Source organism: Candoia aspera, chromosome 2 (assembly GCF_035149785.1).
Source record: "Candoia aspera isolate rCanAsp1 chromosome 2, rCanAsp1.hap2, whole genome shotgun sequence".
Lineage (NCBI taxonomy): Eukaryota > Metazoa > Chordata > Lepidosauria > Squamata > Boidae > Candoia > Candoia aspera.
Genome location: NC_086154.1, coordinates 14,332,772 through 14,353,643, shown reverse-complemented (window position 1 = coordinate 14,353,643; position 20,872 = coordinate 14,332,772). Strand labels below are relative to the sequence as shown.

General features: G+C 43.8%; 1 protein-coding gene across 1 annotated transcript; it reads right to left on the bottom strand.

Moving 5' to 3' along the window:
* Positions 1-2,808: 2,808 nt before the first annotated feature.
* On the bottom strand, positions 2,809-17,129 carry LOC134489908 (vomeronasal type-2 receptor 26-like). Its single transcript, XM_063292781.1, has 5 exons — positions 16,912-17,129; positions 14,794-15,085; positions 9,880-10,107; positions 6,186-6,312; positions 2,809-3,701 (listed from the first exon to the last, which is right to left on the bottom strand). The coding sequence occupies exons 1-5, from the start codon at positions 17,127-17,129 to the stop codon at positions 2,809-2,811; spliced, it is 1,758 nt and encodes a 585-aa protein (XP_063148851.1).
* Positions 17,130-20,872: the final 3,743 nt, after the last annotated feature.

The window sequence follows — 20,872 nt, the reverse complement described above, 5'->3', positions numbered from 1 at the left end:
TCAGCGCCCCCTCGCTCACGGTCACGTCACCCCCCTTTGTCCAATACGTTGCCCTGCCGGTGGGTGAGGGTTTCCGGGATCGCCCATCATCAGGTTTCCCATTCCTCTGCTGATTGCTTTCAGCTGGGCGATCCCCGTTGTATTGCCGCTGATGGCTTGGGTGTGCTCCGTGATCCGTTTAGCTATTGTTTGTTGGCCGTTAGTCGTTGTGGGTTGATGGCTACTTATCTTGTACCCCTTCACCTATTTCCTTGCCATTGTCATGTGTGCCATTGCGCTGATGACTTTAGCTCAACGGCACTCATGACAGGAGAAGGTCTATTTCAGGTCTCTTACCATCTGCCATCTGATCCAGCTATTCTTGGTGCTATCCAAAAGTGCCACCTTCTGGACTCATTTGGAGATTTCCTTAACTTTATTCTGTATATATCACAAATCATCTTTCCTGTGATTATATGAATTGATTTCAACAATATCCTCTTCCAAATCAGATGGCTATTTCTCTGTCATTATCATAGCAAACTGCATGTCCTCAGGGCCTTTTTTTTGACTGGAAATTATTGGTGTTCCTTTTAAAAGTTGGGAAGCATCTGGTGTTGATGCTAGTCCTTGATGAAGAACCCAAAAGACAAAAAGTGGAGGAGAAAGAATAGGCTGCTTGAAGAAGGCCAGGAATTGGGAAATGGGAATCATTTCCTACTAGAAAGTCATTGGAGAGTGAACACCTAATCACTAGAGGCACATACATGTCAATAATTACCTTTTGAATTCATGGCTTGGAGGCATTAAGAAGTCATGTGGTTGAAAGGCAGCATTAGATGTAGATATGACTCCACCGATCAGGTAGTCTCCTGGCTTGTAGAAATTGCCCTTGTATGTCTTCTCAGTTATCACACTGAATGGACATTTGTTCAACAGAGTCTCACAGGGAAGACGGGACAGCAGCAGAAGCAGGGAGAGCAACACTTGAGATAGCATGACGGTGCCGTTGGCTATAATTCTCTGCCTGAGGCACAAGACAGCTCTTCCTTGGTCCCAGAGCTGGCTGAGGATGAGGAAGAATGACTTAGCAACAATACAACTGCACTAAAGAAGTGTCCTTTATTGAAGATGGTCCAGCTTGGCATAAAATCTCAAAACCAAGAGCACCTTCTGCTCTCAGCAGTGCAGGAGGTAATTATGGATCAGATGTTCAGGTTTTAGATAGGAGGAGTGAGCAAGTATTTGTCACAGTGGTTTCAAAAGTGACCTGTGATGATGGTGATGAAATCCCTCAAGCTTTGTTACCATCACCATGGTTTTGATAATTAGAAGGAGAATGGGGAATCTTGGTGGCAACATAATTGCGCAGTTGGAGAATTTTTTTTTTGTGGCTCATAGACACAGTTCCAGTTTAAGAGTCAAGAGGGGAAGAATTCAAGGAAGTTTGACTGCCCTTTACTTAAGAAACTCAATCTTGAGATGCGAACAGCTGTTAATATGTTAAACATTCAAGGTTATAATATTTTACACTAAATCAACTGAACCTATATTAACTAGCTGGGGGAACCCCATCTTGGTGTGGATGAGGCCATCTTCTTAAATGCAGGTCAGATAGCCCAGAATAGCTACATCTGAGTAGACAGACCCTTCAGAGGCCCAGCTAAAAAATCTTTTGCTTCACAAAATGGAGAAGATATAACAACGTTTATAAGGATTAAATTTGATAGAAATTCCATGGACATTGTTCTGTTGTATTTGAAAATATAGTAGGTTTTTTGTTTTTTGTTGTTTTATTTTGAGAGACGGCATTGTGTGCCAGAAGTTGACCTGTGCAGTCAGCCCCAGTTATAATACTGCACACTAAATCAACTAGTCTAGGGGAACTTTATCTTAGTTTGGATGGGGTCATCATTCTAAATGCAGGTCAGATACCCCAGAATAGCTACATCCAAGTAGAGATATACCATCTGGATGATACTTCAGAGGCCCTGTTACAAAATCTTCTGCTTTAAAGTAAGGAGAAGATATAGGAATGTCTGTTTATGAGGTTAAGTTTTAACTGAAGTTCTGTAGAGATTGTTGTGAGGTTCTTGATTATAAAGTGGGGTGTGTGTATGTGTGTGTGCTTTATTTTGAGAGTCAGCATCATGCAGCAGAGGTTGACCTGTGCAGTCGGTCTCAGTTGACCTTCTGAGGTCACACAATAATCTCTTGAAATCAGCTGCGGCTCTCTGGTTTGCAGAAAGAGGCAGAAGGAAAGATGGTGCTTTTCCTTCATCGCTGGAGGTGCAGAATCTCCTTCCCCAGCAGGATGCTTTCTGTCCCTCCCTCAGCTCTGTCCTGTGTCTCCCTTTGGGCTTTGGAAGCTGCCTGAATCAAGGGATACCCTTCTATGCCCTGGAAGCTTTGCTTTTCTCCCTTGATTGATTATGTGCCATTTATTAAAAGAGAAGGAGAAAAATGGTGAGTTGCTGCCAAGGCCTAATAAATAAGCCCACAGCTTAATGTCAAAAAGGGATGGTGACATTTTATCTGCTGTGGTGATAATTTATCTGATCTGGTTTCAATAAATTGCTTAAGGTCAATGATTATCATCCTAATCCAACCAGATATCCGATTGAGAGAGAGTAAAAATGTAATTGTTTTAAACAGGAAGATATAATGCTATTTCCGTTTCAATATTTAATGATTACAATTGAAAATTCACATGAAAGGAAGAGAGATTTCTTAGAACACATAGAAAGGACTGTAATTCTAAGCTGTGTTATTTCAAATTACCAATAAACGTTTGAAAAATAGGCACAAAAATCTTGTTTTCTTATAGTTTTATATCCGTAAATGCTCCTTGGTGTTCATGTTAGGTCTCAGAATAATGATGTAGCATTTAGGGAGAAAGATGCAGCCCAGTAAGCCCAGGCTGGAGGCCAGGATGGAGAAGATCTGCACAGCCACCATGTATTTCCCTTTGGTGCTCAGGTAAGTGGGGACAAAGGAGAGCCAAACGCTGCAGAAAACCAACATGCTGAAGGTGATACACTTGGCTTCGTTGTAGGTGCCCGGCAGATTTCGGGCCAGGAAAGCTGCCAAGAAGCAGATGGCAGCCAGAAAGCCTATGTAGCCCAGTGCAGAGTAGAACATGATGACTGAGCCTTCATTGCACTGCAGCACAATGTGTCCTGATTGGGAATGCAGATCAGCATCTGGGAATGGGGGAGAGATTCCCAGCCATATCATGCAGATGCCCACCTGGACCCCAGAGCAGGACAAGACAATGGACTTGGCCAATGTCTTCCCCAGCCATTTCCTCATCCTGCTGCCTGGCTTTGTGGCCAGAAAGGCCACCACCACCATGATGGTCTTGGCCAGCAAGGAAGACACCGCAACTGAGAATACAACACTGAAGGTGGTTTGTCGAAGAAGGCAGTTCAGTTTCTTGGGTTGACCAATGAATAGAAGGGAGGTCAAGAAGGAAAGGAGGAGGGAAACCAGAAGAATGTAGGTGAGGTCCCGGTTGTTGGCTTTGACTATGGGGGTTTCCTGGTATTTAATGAAGATTCCCAGAACAAAGCTGGTGGTTAGGGAAGAAGCAAGGGCAAAGAGAGTCAAGATGAGACCCATCATTTCTTCATAGGATAGGAAGCTTACAACCTTTGGGACACATTGATCTCGCTTCTTACTAGAATGCTGGTCATCTGGACATTGGCTGCAACTGGATGCATCTGAAAAATGCAAGCCATTGTTAATTAGGTAGCATCTAACAATACCTGTGGCTGTAACATGATAAAAAACAATTGAAATCAATTATTGGGATTATATTTTGGGGGGTGATGTAGTGAGAGTTTTATTTTGAAGATAAGTTAATTCATGCGGGACGACTGATCATTCAGGAATAGTTAGGAGGTGCTCTGGGAGATGAAGCTGAATTTGATCTGAAAGCTGAAAGAGAAGCAGGGCATTTTCTACGAATCCTACCATTAGCCTCATGTTGGCCTGCCAGAGTACAACTGCAGTTGGCCAGATGGGTCATTCTGATCCAGGAGAAATCCTCAGAAGATCAGTGTCAGACCCTTTGCAAATCCTTTCCAAGAAGGTCTACAGATAACCAAGGAACAACATGGAACCCTCATTTGGAAACATGACAGTAATTGTGTCTTTTCCCTGTCTTGTACACACTTGCAGTGATAGCCAGAGCAGCTTTTGAATCAGCTGGGTGAGACTGGAAAAGCTGATGGGGTCATTAGAACCCCAATCTTGACCTTAGGACTAGATATTTTTGGTTCCAGCTTTCCTCTGAAAACCTGGAATGTGGTCCTCAAAGCTTCTCCAAAAGATACAAGCAAACTAATAAAAACGGTATGGAACACAAGGGGAGAAGTCTCTATTTTGGAGTGGAAGAAATAATGCATTCCAGAAATGGCTCCACTGCTTCCCAGTGAACTCCACATCATGACCAGGTTCACATTTCCCAGGAGAACTATTTATTTATTGGATTTCTATAGCTGCCCATCTCAACAAGTGTCTCTGTGTGGCATACATTGATAAACACCTCAAACAATTAGAACAATAAAAAATAAATATATAGATTATCACCATGTAAAATTACTGCTATATGTTAGTATAGCCAAGAAATGAGGCCCTAAACAAATTCTTGGCCCTAGGCCCGGGGACATTATCAGATCTTCACGGCCATACAAAATGCCAATAGGGTCGGGGTCATCCTAATGTCTGAAGGGAGAATGTTCCAGAGGGGAGGTGCTATGGGAGAGAAGGCACATCACCTAGTCCCTACCATCCTTGGGTGATCGGACTGTAAGATGCTCAACCTGTTGTACCAAATTGGACAGATAGAAACAACTGGGAGAAGATGGTCCCTTAGGTAGCCCAGTGCCAACCCATGAAGGGCTTTAAAGGTGAAAATCAGAATCTCAAATTGCACCCAGAAGCATACTAGCATCCAATGCAGCTCATGTAGCAGTGGTTTTACATGTGTTGAATATCCAACATAATTTATCACCCATGCAGCCGCATTCTGCACTAGTTGAAGCTTCCAAATGGTCTTCAAAGGCAGCCCCATGAAAACCATGTTGCAGTAATCCAGATGAGACATCATGAGGGCATGAGTGACTGTGAGCAAAGCCTCTCAGTGCAGGAAGAGACCCAACTGGCACACAACCCTAAGGTGTGCAAAGGCCCTCTAGCCATGGCTGCCACTTGCTGTTCTAGAAGGAGCATGAGTCCAAAAGGACCCCCAGATTGTGCACCTGGACCATCTGGGTCAGTGCCACCCCATCCAAGATCAATGGTGGAAAAACCTTTTGACTAGAAGGCCTAAATTCCCAAAGCCACTCAGTCTTGCTTGGAATGAATGGAAACCCTCACCCAATGGCTTAATGTAGATGTTAAATAGGAGAGGAGAAAGAACCGAGCCCTGAGGCACCCCACAGGGTAGGGGCCGCAGTCTGGATTTCTCCCCCCATCAACACCAATCAGAATCGGCCCTGGAAGAAAGAGGAGAACCAGAGCAATGCAGTGCTGGCCACCCCTAACTCACAAAACCAGTCCAGAAGGGTTCCATGATCAGTGCTATTGAAAGCCGCTGATTGGTCAAGAAGAGCAAGGATGGTCACAGTGCCCCTGAACCCTGACTGAGAGGGGTCCAGATAACATGCTTCATCCAGGGTCCTTTGCAGCTGCCACATGACTACGTTCTCCACGAGCTTCCCTAAAAAGGAGAGGTTGGAGACTGGATGAAAACTGTCCAGAATAGTTGGGTCGAGCGATGGACCCTTGAGGAGAGGGTGCACCATTGCCTCCTTGAGATCAGATAGAAATGCCCCTTCCATCAAGCAATTATTCACCACTGCCCAGACCCCATCATGCGTTCCCTCCTGGGCGGTCTTAACCAACCAGGCGGGACACGGATCTAACACGGAGGTGGCCAAGCTAAACACACATACAGCTGAACAGTTCAGCTTTGACTCATTATTTTACTTTTAATGGCAAAATTGTATGATATTCCCAGATCCTTCAAATATTATGCTGTTTTTTAAAAAAATGTTTCTTTAAAAATAGATGAGACAAATAGATGAGAAGTTAGGTCTAGAATAGAGGCAAAGCAGCACCTGTAACAAACACTGCCCAGAGCAGGAACAGTGAATTCAACCTGTATCCTCAAGTCCCCTCCTTGCTCGAGAGCCACCGACCTTCTTGCCTGGCAATTGTTCCTTCCATGCACGGAGAACAGTCGTAGCAGCAGCCTGGGGCACCTTCCCTTTTGAGTTTGGTGTGTCCTGGAGGACAGCTTTCTGAGCATCTCGACAAAGGCACCTTCTGAACATAAAGAACAGCCATACCAACATTCCATCAATTCAATTTTTGGGGGGACTCCATCGGAAGGTCGGCGGTTCGAAACCGCGCGGCGGGGTGAGCTCCCGTTGCTCGTCCCAGCTCCTGCACACCAAGCAGTTTGAAAACATGCAAATGTGAGTAGATTAATTGGTACCGCTTCGGCGGGAAGGTAACGGCGTTCCGTGAGTCATGCCGGCCATATGACCACGGACGGGTCCTTAGGGACAACGCCGGCTCCAAGGCTTAGAAACGGAGATGAGCACCGCCCCCTAGAGTCGGACGCGACTGGACTTTACGTCAAGGGAAACCTTTACCTTTACCTTACCATAACAAGCAGAAAAGAGAAGTAGTCAAATAGAGAAGAAATAAAAGAGAAAAACACATCTGAGAGCATCACCTGGGTTGACATCATCAATCTGAATAAATATTACCCTAGTAAAACTCTATGAATACTAAAGCTGAAGTCATAATATCATTTCAAAGTAAAACTATGAGCCTACCAAGAGCTAAAATCTGGAATCAGAAGCATTGGAACACTAAAATTTTCAACTAAAACTGCTGCATTGGTCAAGAGGGAAGCAGAAATCCTTTTGACATATGTATACAGCAATAGAATATTTCATCACCCGTCTGTTGTTGACTTGGCTTTGGTCAGCGAGTGACAACAGTCAAGGGGTGTTGGTCCCCACCTCACTTTAAAGGTGGTCTAGCAGAACCTGGCAACACCTGAAGGAAAGGAGTCTGACTGGTCCGAGAGAAGAGCTTGCACGTAGAAGGGATCCGCATGCCCTGGGAATTCTACTAGGTAAGGACAGATAAAGCAGACCCTAGAATGTCTGTGAAACCCAAAGGAGAATAAGATATGGGCAGGGATTCTCTAGTCCATGTGCCACATGGGCACAGTCGGGCAGCATGGGGCATTTTCTCATCATGAGCCTTCTAGTGCAGCTGATGGCAGGACATGACACTGAGCTTTCTCAGTTTGGAAACCACGGGAGAATTTCAACATCTCCCTGACCTAAACGAGGGGAATTGGCTACATAATAGTATGACTTTGGCTAGGTGAAATGGTCTAATTGTGTTTCTATATCAAATAGCAAGAGTCTTGCCTTTGCACAGTTAATTTACAATTCTTCATACTTACTGTGAGTGGCAAGAGATCTTTGAGCATGTTTTAATCCAGTCAAAGTCTGAGACAGAACTAAATCATTGGCATAAAGAAGCATGGCTATGACCTTAGGAGCTAATTTGGGGGGAAGAAGCCAGAACTGAGACAGAAATTCAATTGTAGTGGGGCCAAGATGCCACCCTGCCTAACTCCCCTGACCAGTGATCGCTTTTGTCAATTGACCTTGTGTGGTGGGCCAGATCTTTAAAGAGGGGTTTTGATAAAATTTTGATAGCAACAGTATTAGCCACGTGTCTACTGTAAATGGATAAATTTACTCCACAGCCTAGCTCTTGATGTTGATTCAGAGGTGAACCTAAAATCTAGGAAAAGCACACCTACAGCTGGTCCTGCTTGGTGGACTATCAATTTGGTGTCGACTCTTAGGTATCACATGGAGGGATTTTCTCCAGAAAGACAGCAACCTGATCCTTCAAGTCTTCCTCTTAATTTATTAATTAAATTTTTATGCCACCTGACTCCCATCAACTCTGAGCAGACCTATGGTACAGCCATCACTGCTGTAATTGAGTCCATCCACCTTGCTGCTGGTCATCAGCTCCTTGTCTTTCCTTTCAACTTTCCCAGCATTATAGACTTCTCCACAGAGCTAGTGTTTTGCATAATTGTTCCAAAGTATTGAGAAAGTATTTGAGCTTGGTCATTTGTGCCTCGAGTGAGAACACTGGGTTGATTTGTTCAGTGATCCATGGGTTTGGTTTCCTGGCTGACCATGGTATTATCAGGAGTTTTCTCCAACACCAGAGTTCAAAAGCCTTGCTACTCTTTCTCTCTGGCTCCTTCAGAGTCCAACTTTGAAGGGGAGAATGATGGACTTTAAGCAAGATAAGCCTGTGAATCTTCAGCAAAGGATCGTTACCTTGTCGTGGTGCTGGAGCTTGAGCACCTCAGTGATGCCATGAGCTAAACCGTGAAGGGCCACCCAAGATGGGAAGGTCATGACAGAGAGGTCAGACTAAATGCGATCCCTGGGGATGGTAATGGCAACCCACCCCAGTATTCTTGCCGTGAAAACTAAATGGATCAGTACAACCAGAGATATGTCGGTATACCATCGGAAGATGAGACCCCCAGGTCAGAAGATGGTCAACATGCTACTGGGGAGGAACAGAGGATGAGTTCAACTAGCCCCAGACATGATGACGCAGCTAGCTCAAAGCCAAAAGGACGGCTAGCGGCCGACGGTGCTGGTGGTGAACGGCGAATCCGATGTTCTAAGGATCAACACACCATTGGAACCTGGAATGTAAGATCTATGAGCCAGGGCAAATTGGATGTGGTTATTGGTGAGCTGTCAAGATTAAAGATAGACATTCTGGGCGTCAGTGAACTGAAATGGACTGGAATGGGCCACTTCACATCAAATGACCACCAGATCTACTACTGTGGACAAGAGGACCACAGAAGAAATGGAGTAGCCTTCATAATTAATAGTAAAGTGGCTAAAGCAGTGCTTGGATACAATCCAAAAAACGATAGAATGATCTCAATTCAAATTCAGGGCAAGCCATCTAACATCACCGTGATCCAAATATACGCCCCAACCACAAATGCTGAAGAAGCTGAAGAAATAAAAGAGAAAAACCTAGATTACAGTATCAACAGTAAGTATGCTACATGTTTATTGCAATGGTTACTAGGAAATATATCACTGAAGTGCTTGCAGTCTTCCATGGAGTTTTTCTTAAAGTCCTGCTGAGCAACAAAGACTTCTGAAAGTCACAGATTTGGGGAGCAGTCCAGAAAAAGCAGCCCATGCTACAGAGAGTCTTCCTCTATGTGAACAGCAAATGAGAAGGCCAAATACCAGAGGCTTTCCTAAACTGGACCATGGTAAATACCTTCCTGGCTATGCTCTGGAGTAGGACACAACTCTACTTCTTGCACCCGATACACCAGTGAGGCATCCGTCACACCGCTAGTGTCTTACGCATGCAGCTGAAAAAATGTATTGAAATAGTCTTACTGAGGGTGGCATTCAAGAGGGTGCAGAAAACTGAACAGTTCTGGAGAGAGCGCAAAGTATCTAGGGGGTTTTAGCCATTGTTTTTATTACATTTACTATATTGTTATTTCTTACTGCTATGTTTTTTACCCTGGTTTACTTTGATTTTATTTAGTTTTAACTTGTTTACTGTGACTTAAGACTCACTGAAGAGTTGCCTGCATTGTGGCAGAGAACCAATAAGGAAATCATTAAATAAGTTAAGATAATTATGCTTTATGTCTGTCAAATTAATGGGGCTTTAGATCCCATTCCTTGGAGCAAATCCGCATTGAATTCTGAGGGATTTATTCCTAAGCAGGCATGGATGACAGCTGATAAATGGTAAGAACCCCAAAGCAGCAACACCACCTACCTGGCTGAATGATGTTGGCCACATGATGGCACCTTGATTGATAGAGAGGCTGACTTCTGAAGAGGTCCCTCTTTCTACTCTCCCAACTTTTACCCCAGCAGTAGACTTGTTGGGAAAGACTGCCCAGTGCATGATATCAAAATCAGCGGCGGGATCTCCATTCTCATCCAAATAAACACCATCCATGGAAAGATTGTAAAGCTGGAAATCTCTCAGGAAAGGATGAAGCTAGAAAGACATGGAAAACCACCCTGGTATATTATACAGTTCAATTTCAGCCCTAATTCTGTCTAGACATCGCTATTATTATGAATATGGGTTTTCCAGTTTGAGTTAGTGGTGAAGGCATCAGGATAGAGACTGGGAGAGGGTGAGTTCCAGTCCAGCCTTAGGCACAAAGCCAGGTGGGAGACCCTGGGCCAGTCCCTCTCTCTCAGCCCTAGGATGGAGGCAATGGCCAACCACTTCTGAAAAACCTTTCAAAGAAAACTGCAGGGACTTGTCCAGGCTGTCTCTGGGGATCAGGCAAAATTGAATGGATAAAAACATAAAAATAGGTATGTGACTAGTATGAATAACTGGACCTTTCCAAGCCAATGCCTCTGCCTTTAAAGACGTCAGGATCTTTGAGGCAGTCTCTCTCCCTTCCTCCCAAGGGAAGCTGGATCTCATCCAGATGTTTCTTGTGAGTTTCCTGAAACATTTAATTCAACTCACAATCTTGTCCCACAAAGCCAAAGTCAGCAAACCAATTCTAACGAACACCCAAAATTACATTAAGAGGGAAATCCCAAAATATAGAGGAATCTCATTTGACCTAATGGTCTGTGTCTGAGGTCCCATGAGATCCTGTTCATTTTTAATTTAATTTCTTTTTTAAAATGTAAGAATGCCATGTGAAATTGTTTTTTTTTTTAAAAAACAGACACATATCTAGCAGTCTGGCCTGAGAGGGTTACACCCATGTTGGGAACAGTCTAGGATGATAGCTGAGCAATGACTTACAAGCAGGGACATGGAATTATGCTAACAGGTACCTGCTGCCATATCGCTCTTGCTGCTAAGACCTAGATGGCCACACAAGGCAGACCCAGCATCCAACAGTGAGGGGGATGCCCATGGCAGCTGGAAGTGGCCAAAGGGAGCTGGGCAGATCCCAGTCTCTACTGTCCCATCACCACAGCCACCATCGAAGCATCACAAAGCAGGCAGAGAAGATGGAAAATAGGTCTTTTCCATCACACCAGATCAATATCAAGTTCCACAGTATCAGCATCGGCCTAGGAGCTGCAGGAATTGTGCATCAGCAGTGTATGGCCCTGATTTATTGATTGAGTTGAGTTTCAGGCCACCACAATTTGTCACTCTTGGTAGTGTGCTTAAAAAAGCAGTAAGGATCTTAAAGCTGAAGTTCAGGGGACATGTGGATGGGGTCCACGTTCCTGCTAGAAGATGCTATGAAGAAACATAGATTTGAAGCAGAAAAAACTGCTTTTAATTCAGGACACAAGGTCATGACTAAAGTAGAGGTATCTCACTTTCTTTCCCCAAACCTCCTCATCTGATCAAAACAAACACTACAACATTGCAACTGCTGCTCGAAACATCTTATCCCCCCCTCCCAGCCCTGCCTACACCCAATTTAGCACTGAGGAATTGAAGGGGAGCATCAATGGAGCCTGAAAGGAGAATTCTCACCTGCCATGGCTGTACCATCTGGGGTGTCCAATGGTCTCCAACCTGCATCCTCCTGCTCCTCAGTTGGGGAGAAGAGGCAGCATGGAGGACCCAGGCCAGAGCTTGGATTGCTGTGAAAATACTGGAGGCATCCTCAGACAGGATTCTTGCAACCACATCACGGGGTGGGAATTCCCAGTTCTCCTTTTCTAAGCATCTTTTCCAGACTTTCTTAGACAACACAGGTCTTGAATAGGAACACTGGAATGCTGCCTCCCCATATTGCTGGATAGCAGAGTAATATGAAACAGAATCATAATATTGCATCCTTTGTTTTGCCTGAGTTAAGAAGGATAACAAAAGATGTTGATGCTGGAGATCAAGCAGTAGGTAAAACGCTCTCACACTTAAACCTGGCAAAGCTGCTACAATCCACACCTTTCCCTCAAATAACTTATTCCTTTCAAAGACTTTTATTATTGTTATTAGTGTTACTGTAGCCTGAAAGTCTAATTGACAAACAATTATTTTTACTTGACGGTTGCTGAAATACAGAAGCAGGTACTTTTTTTCCATTACTTCTGAGGATAAAACATTTCTCCCCAAAGTCGGTGTAAATGTGCTATCTGAGAAGGCAATGCAAACTCCTTTCTTGGCGGCTAGAGGTGCAAAGGTTCTTCTGAACTTTTCCCCATTTTCATTGTCGGGAGCAACAAGGCCAATCCACGTCCATTGGAAATGCAGGAGCAGTTTGACAATCGCCAAGTAAGGAGGTTCTTGTTTTGGACTCATCCGATAGAAAAAAGGAAAATGCTGTTTATGTGCAGGAACATGGCTGATAACACCGTAGCTGATCTAATGAAAAAGAGAAAAGATTACTTAGATGCTTAACTCTAAGGGCTTTACTTAGATGCTTAACTCTAAGGGCTACTGAGCTAATGTTTCCAGGAAGCAAGAGCTGCACGAATGGTTCAATCTCCATTGCTGATCTCTCTCCTGCTTCTGTTGCCCATATTTATGTCCTTCCTGGCCAGGAAACTCCTGTTCTCCTTGTGGCTGAAGTCCATGGTGACCGCTGACCAACATCCCCTACGCACACATTTTAGTATGGGCTCATGCACATGGTGTTCAGTGGAGACCTTTTGGTGCCTGTAGGAACTGCTACTCACTCTGCGGATCACCTGTAGCTCTTAGCACAAAATAGATCAGGGGCAGCTCTAGCCATCTGTCCAAAATTACCTCTTCTTCCACTGGCAGCCCCATCCCATCCTAGGGAGACAGATTGGTAACTTTTTTACTGGCAGAAAAATCTACCAATCTCTCCACCTTACGTTCTTCTCACTAAACTGCTGGGAGAGCACCAGCCTCATGAGCAAAGCAGAGTGGAAATCAACTCTGGGGACAGAGCAAATTAATGGTGACCTGCTTTGGGCATCAGAGCACATAGAAGTGGCTGGCTGCCTGTGCCCTTATCCGCTCAATGCCTTTGTATTCTTGGAAAGATTCCTTGCTTCCACTTTCTCCATGCACGGTGTCATAAGGTGTCATTAGTTCTCCCCTCTTGCTTTCCATCCACTCAGGAATTGCCTCCAACTTCCTTGGTGTTCCTCCTTCTTTTCATCTATCAAGGATTCCTCCTTCAGATCTTTCAATCCTCATTCATTCTTTGTGGGCAACCCACCTATTTTGTATCACTCACTGTAGAATTCAGTCAACACTTATTTTGCACCCATCCATTCTGGATCCTCTGTTATCACACACATTTTGTCAAGACCTGTTAGGATAGAGCCTGAGTCTGGGAATGATGAGGACAGCCCGGAAAAACCACTTAGCCAAACTGAGGAAAAAATGGAAGACGACTTATGAGGGAAGAAAAATCTCGAGGGGGAGGAAGCAGAACAGCTGACGAGGCCAGGCAGTGAATTGGGTTCGCCACCGCCAATCAGCTCGCAAGAGCGACGCATGGCAAGGAGGGCCGAACAACGAGAAGCCCGATTGGCTCTCAATCCGCAATGGGGCGATCTTGCAGCCTATAAAAGGCAAAGGAACGCTCAGAAGGGCGCTGGAGGGAGGTGCGCCTTTTAAAATGCCTCACGAATTTGCCTCAGTACCTTCAGAATCAGCTCTAGACGCGTAAAGCGATCTTAATCCTGATAAACCTGGTATTCCTGTAACGTCCTCAATCCTCCCGCCTACTTCTTCAGTCACTTTAAACCCTTTAGCCGCAACTCCGTGAATTAATTCCCTCAGTAATCACTGCCGCTTCTCGAATTCAGAAATCTCCTCAGCGGTGAAGCCTTAGAGCTGTCCATTCCTGACTGCTGACAGCCGTCCACTCCTGCATTCAGCTCTGTCACAATTAATTTGAATCCTTCACCTCAGCTTATGTAAACTTACCTTAGTTTCTCTCCGAATCGCCACTGTCTTCGCCTCATAAATTCTGTGTCAAGCCTCTCAGCCTTACCATCGCTCCTTCTAGTTCCTCACTCTTTTGATCGGATTTCCTGCCTCCGATCCTACACTGTGTCAAGCAATCGGAGCTGCCTGTTATTATCTCAGAGATAACAGCTCCTAATTTTCAATCAATTGGTACCTCTGCACTACGCAGTTAATTGATGTAATCTTGTTTGTATTGCCTGTTGCTTACAACTCTCTCTATTGCTAATTTAAATTGGGGAATTAATTACCAGAGTTAATTACCTGGTTAGTAGTATTTCATTCCTTGTTACATTCATAATTTCTATACGATCTACAGCTTGCTAAAATAAATGAGTTTCAGTTTTATTATTATTAGAATTTCATTTAATGTCAATTTTTGTTCAATAAAGAATTTGAATTTGAGTCCATAGTCAGACAGATAAACAGGACAAGACCCCATCCTGAATGCATTCCACTGTCATCTAACAGTGTGAACAGAATAATACCGAATCATTCCTTTTCTTGCTTTTTTCTGAACATGCTGACCAGATAGACCGATTTGTCTACTTGCCCTAGTTGTTTCTGTGAGGAAATGCTCTTTGCTGTGAGTCCAGTTCATAACAGAAGGTCATGAAGACAGTGTATTGTGTGCAAATCCTTGTTGTGTACCAATGGCAGAAATACCAAAGTATTACTATTTCAAGTCTTTTAAGATCTACCTTCTGACTCCAACTTTACTTTCTGCTATCAAAGAGTGCCACCTTCTGCACACATCGGAAGCATTTCCCAAATGGAATAAGCTGCTATTTATATTCATACTTGTGGGATTTTGTAGATGCTCAGCATGGTTGAAATGTGATGGAACAGCTCAGAATCAGTCGCTTCAAGAATGGCCAAGACATTCTTTCTTCTTCCACAACTGTAGTTTGGGATGTTCTCCTGCCCCATAGACAGAAAGTCCATCATGGCATCGTACGTCATTAGGGAGCTGAAAAAGTTCTCATAGAGGTTGTAGCCCAGGGAGATATTGTGGAGCATCCTCAGACTCTGGTTGATCTCATGAATAGCAAACAAGAAAGGCAAGATGTGGCTGAAGCTCAGACTGTTGACACTACAATGGAAGAGATACCAACAGGTTTTTCTCTTCAGTTTATAAAGACAGGTTGTATTGCTTGCAGCTTTACTTTAAAGACATCTGGCACTGATCAATTAAATTTTAGACTTAGGACCACAGTTGTGAATTTCCCACAGACTGAAACATCAGTGAAATGAGGATGCAAGAGACCTCTGTATAAATGTGCAGACTAATCTGATTGATCTCATAAAGGGCAAAGGTGGAGGGCGGGACCAGAGCTCACTTTCATAACATTGCAATGCAGGAAATATTGTCAGGCAGTCATTGCACAATTAAGAAATAGGAAATTCCTGTACTGTTGATGTACAGGGCCTTCCTAGGTGATAGACATCTCTGGATGTTCCTATTCTACAGAAAATCCCATATGCTTTCTTGAGCAGAACTTGTTGCTTCAATCTTCTTGCAAGGTATTTGTGCATTTTGCATTTATTTTGCTGTTAATTGCCTTGAATACTCATGTTAATTGGGGAGGAGTATAAATATACCCATAAAAATCAGGAGAAGAATTTGTTGCACAGTAGCACTATCTATTAATTTCTTGCTCTATGTTCAGCAACCTCAACTGTCCTTCTGTTTCCTCAACGCATAGATACAAGCACACACACGCATGCAATATCAAAATACATGTTGTGAAAACAGTGATTACTTCTTGGACTGCCCTGGGTAAACCTGTCATTGGAAGTACCATCAAACCTTCCTGAGTCTGTCTCCGAGGTTGCCAGATATACATTTTCTACATTTAAGAAAGCAAAGAATAGCTTTCCCCTTGTTGATCACACACGGATCTATTTTGAGGCAGCAGAAGAAGCCCCTTGATGTGAAAAGATGACCAGGGTAGAATGGGATGGCACTGAATTCCCCTCAGGAAATCCCAAGCACATTTCTCCCTCAAGAGCTATTAATACACATCATTCCGCCCCTCTGAGTTGAAGTTAGTCCCATCCCTGTTAGCCTTTTGGAAAACCATGAAAACATGGTTTTTCCAGCAAGCTTCTGGATCCCATGGGGAGCCTGCACATTCGTTGTATTGTGCTTAGATGGCTGTTGTTTTCCCTAAATCTTGTTTTTTACATATTTTGATTATGTTTATTGTTTTAACGGTTTCAATGGTTGTGACGTTTTAATTGTTACTTGTACACCACCCAGAATCACATACACTGAGATAGGCAGCCATATATGTTTGCTACATTTCAATCAATCAATCAGTCAATCAATCAACTGCATAGCAGGGACAAGCTTTTCTACAAGTTCCCGTTTACACTGATTCTAACCTAAAAATTTACTTAATATTTCCCTTTTTTAATGTATATGTTTCAGTCTAATTATTTACTCCCTTTCTTGTTTGACCATATAGCTATGGATAGGTGACCAAAGTTTACAGTCTCGTCTTTCCCACAGCATAAGACACTATTGTGTGAAATATTTTTTATTAGTGTAAAATTCTTGAAGCACATCAATAGATGTGAAGAAATGTGCAATGAATTAATGACATCAGTACCTTATGTTTTTGGTTGTTTCTCTGTCATAATCTTAGCACATTACATGCACACAGAGACCTTTCTCCTTGACTGGAAATTAAAGGTGATCCTTTTAAAAGTTGGGGAGCATCTGGTGTTGATGCTAGTCCTCAATTAAAAAGTCAAATGACACACTTCAGGTTTTAAAAAATTCATTTTCTTTACTTCAGGAAAATCTGGAGGAAGAATAGGCTGCTTGAAAAAGATCAGGAATTGGAAAATGGGAACCATTACATTGGAGAGGGAAAAATCAATCACTAGGGGCACATACATGTCAACAATTACCGTAGAAATGCATGTCTCGGAGGCTTGAAGAACTCATATGGTTGGAAGAAAGCATTAGATGTAGATAGGATTCCACCAATCAGGTAGTCTCCAGGCTTGTAGCAATTGTCCTTGTATTTTCCCTCAATTATCACATTCAATGGACATTTCTTCATCAGAATCTCACAGGGAAAATGGGACAGCAGGAGAAGCAGGAACAGCTGCACTCGAGATACCATGATGGTGCTATTTGCTATAATTCCCTTTCAGCAAAGCCAGATCTTCCTTGGTCCAAGACCTGGCTAATGATGAGGAAAATTACTAACCAACAGTACGACTGCACTGAAGAAGTGCTCTTTACCGAAGATGGTCCAACTTGGAACTAGTTCTGGAAACCAATAGCACCTTCTGCTCTCAGCAGAGCAGGAGGTAATTATGGATCAGATGTTCAGGTTTTATATATGAGGAATTAGCAAATATTTGTCACAGTGGTTTCAAAAGTGACCTGTGATGACGGTGATGAAATCCCTTAAGCTCTGTTACCATCACCATGGTTTTGATAATTAGAAGGAGGATTGGGAATCATTGTGGCAACGTAGATGTGCAGCTGGGGAAAATAGTTTTGTGTGGCTCAATTCCAGTTTAAGAGACAAGAGGGAAGAATTCAGGAAAGTTTGACTGTCCTTTACTTAAGAAACTCAATCTTGAGATGCTAAAGGTTGTAATATGTTAAACATTCAAGGTTATAATAGCGTACACTAAATCCACTGAGCCCTTATTAACTAGTCGGGGGAACTCCATCTTGGTGAGAATGAGGTCATCTTCCTAAATGCAGGTCAGATACCCCAGACTAGCTACATCCAAGTAGGGTGATACCATGTGGATGATCCTTCAGAGCTCCTGTTACAAAATCTTCTGCTTTACAAAATGCAGAATGTTAGGAAAGTTTACATTTACATGTTCTTGTTTATTTATTGAGTCGCTTCTGACTCTTCATGACTTCATGGACCAGCCCACACCAGAGCTTCCTGTCGGTCGTCAACACCCCCAGCTCCCCCAGGGATGAGTCCATCACCTCTAGAATATCATCCATCCACCTTGCCCTTGGTCGGCCCCTCTTCCTTTTGCCCTCCACTCTCCCCAGCATCAGCATCTTCTCCAGGGTGTCCTGTCTTCTCATTATGTGGCCAAAGTATTTCAGTTTTGCCTTTAATATCATTCCCTCAAGTGAGCAGTCTGGCTTTATTTCCTGGAGGATGGACTGGTTTGATCTTCTGGCAGTCCAAGGCACTCTCAGAATTTTCCTCCAACACCACAGTTCAAAAGCATCGATCTTCCTTCTCTCAGCCTTCCTTATGGTCCAGCTCTCACAGCCATGTGTTACTACTGGGAATACCATTGCTTTAACTACATTTACATGTACTCGTTACTTAAGAATCATTCATTTAGTTTGTGTTTCGGACTTACAATGGTGCTGAAATAAACAACTTAGGACCGGTTCTCACACTTATGACCTTTGCAGTGTCCTCACATCACATGATTATGATTTGGGTGCTTGGGGCTTCTGGTGGGAAATGGCAGATGAAGCAGCTGTTCCTGTGTGAGCCCTGTGAGCAGAGCTGGCATTGTGGCAGGTTTTGGGGCACAGGCTGGTTTCTCCTGTAGCCCAGAGCATTTTTCCAGGGAAGGAAAATGCTGGGAATTGACCTGTTTGTCCTCCAGATGGTGAGTTGCAGCCAGGAGACCATGGACAATGTGCACAATCGACTGGCAAGACTTCAACAGGAGGCTGGGATTTCATCTCTTCCAAGCCTCTCTGCAGCCCTTAAAGGGGCAGTAAGTCCTGCTTCCCATTTCTAAAACACCAAATTATATTTTTTAAGTTATGTACCCTAAGAGAAGCTTTCTACAGTAAGAAGAAGCGGAATCTCTTGGTGCTTATCACTATTTCTGGAGTATATTTTAAATTTTTAAAGATTTGGCTTGTTTTCCCATTTAAGGTGTAACGAAGATTGAGAATACATAATTGCCTCCCTGTTACTATTTTTGGTATTGAATTTGAAAGAGGAATATTTTCCTACACATTGGACTTGCTGTTTTTAATCTTTATTTTTCTGTTCATTTTCTTTGGGACTGTCTGCTAGTATACTTTCTCTTGCCAATTTTAGAGGGAAGTTTTTTTATTAACTCACTAACTCCTTTCCATGTGAGTCAGGGGCACCATAATCTACTGTTTGAAGTATGCAAGGTTTCAAAGAAGACTCCACTGAGCTTTGTTGTGAATTTAACCAGACGTCATGCTCCCCAGTCAAGCATTCCCAGAACATCTGATCAAACTCGCATCCATGCATCCATTAACGCGTGTCCACTTGCGAGTCAGCTACATGGGAGGGGCAGCTTGGTTCAAGTCTGGAATCATCTTGTTTGCGGTGCTTCAGAATGCCAAGGTCATCCTTGAAGAACCATTGGAGACATCTGCTGATATCTACACTAACTGGCCCGAGAAGGAGGGGGGTGAATCCCTGAGATGGGGAGTGGGGGTGGGTGGGAATTTGTAACTGCTCAGAATAGTTTCATGTAGAAAAGCACAGGAACCTTTCATTCACAACTTTTTCCTTATACTGAATGCTACACAGCATTAAAATAGATTTCTAAGCAAAAGCTTTTGTCATGAGCGCTGATGGTGAGCAGGAGGGGGCCCCTATCCAGGGGGGAAAATGCATGTGCAGTAGTGAGGAGTTGAGCAGCCATTCAAAGAGACACAGAACAGACCCACCTTGACTTTTGGGGTTTATCTGTCTGGGTCTTCCCACGCTTCTTCAGCTTGTTAGGATTTTCTGTCTAATGTAGCAGTAATAAAACACTAGAGAACTATTCCTCATCTCAGTGTGGTTCCTGACTGTTAGGACAACTGCCCAGAGTCAGGACATCAATCCTAACAAACTCCTACTCCCATTGAAAGAGGGAGGAACAAAAATTTTTTTAAAGGAGAGACATTTGGAAAATGTCTTAAAAAAACCAGGAAATTCGGCAAGCCAACCAAAAATTGGCAGCAGCCCTGCAACAACACCAACAACAAGTAGATCTCCAGATCAACACATTACAAGCAGCCATGCTACAGCAGTTACAACAACCAGCTCCGGTTAACCCACAACTGGTGCCAGCAGCAGCAGCAGCAGCAGCAGCAGCAGCAGCTCTGCCAGTAGTCTTGAGATCCCAGGGCAGTCTACCAGAGAAGTTTGGAGGAGAAGCAGGACAGTTGAGAACCTTTCTCACACAGTGCACAATGTTTTTCAACAGCAGACTGGCAGAGTTCCCAACAGACCGAACCAGAGTCACCTTTATTTTAAGTCTGCTAAAGGGCCCAGCAGCCAAATGGGCTATTCCCATGGTGGAGAACAACGACCCAATTCTCAACGACTACCAGAATTTTCTGGCAGGGTTCCAAACACATTTTGACGACCCGATCAGAGAGGTCACTGCCAGCTGGGAAATTTGGAAGCTCAAGCAAGGCAACAAGAGAGTGGGAATTTACATTGCTGATATCAAGCTGTTAGCAGGGGATCTGGACTGGAATGAGAGTGCCTTGAAAGGCCAATTCAAACAGGGGCTGGATGAGGAAATTAAAAATGAATTAGTGCACCAGGGAACACCAGCGACTTTAGAAGGTTTATATCAGCTGTCTGTGGTCATAGACGCCAGGCTAGAAGAGCTCAGGCAGATGCAGCCAGGGAGAGGCAGGGGTTTCAGAGCACTTCCAGGATTTCCAGCTCTCTCTGCAGCATCTCTCTATGCAGGACCAGAGAAGCTGATGCAGATCGGGGCGAGCAGAAGGCTTACTTCCGAGGCTGAGAGACAGAGAAGGAGAGAGAGAGCCCTCTGTTTCTACTGTGGAGTCCCGGGGCATATGGTGAGAGCTTGCCCAGAGAGAAACCAAGCAAATTCTGTAAAAGCCCCAGGGCAAGCAGCAGAACCAAGAGCC

What these genes read in the sequence shown, in the direction of transcription:
- LOC134489908 (XM_063292781.1), bottom strand. Translation starts at nt 17,129, where the DNA reads ATGGTATCTCGAGTGCAGCTGTTCCTGCTTCTCCTGCTGTCCCATTTT. An exon ending in GGCCAACATCATTCAGCCAG is followed by an intron (nt 6,313 to 9,879) that starts GTAGGTGGTGTT and finishes CTTTATGTTCAG; the next exon opens with AAGGTGCCTTTGTCGAGATG. An exon ending in AACAATTGCCAGGCAAGAAG is followed by an intron (nt 3,702 to 6,185) that starts GTCGGTGGCTCT and finishes TGCATTTTTCAG; the next exon opens with ATGCATCCAGTTGCAGCCAA.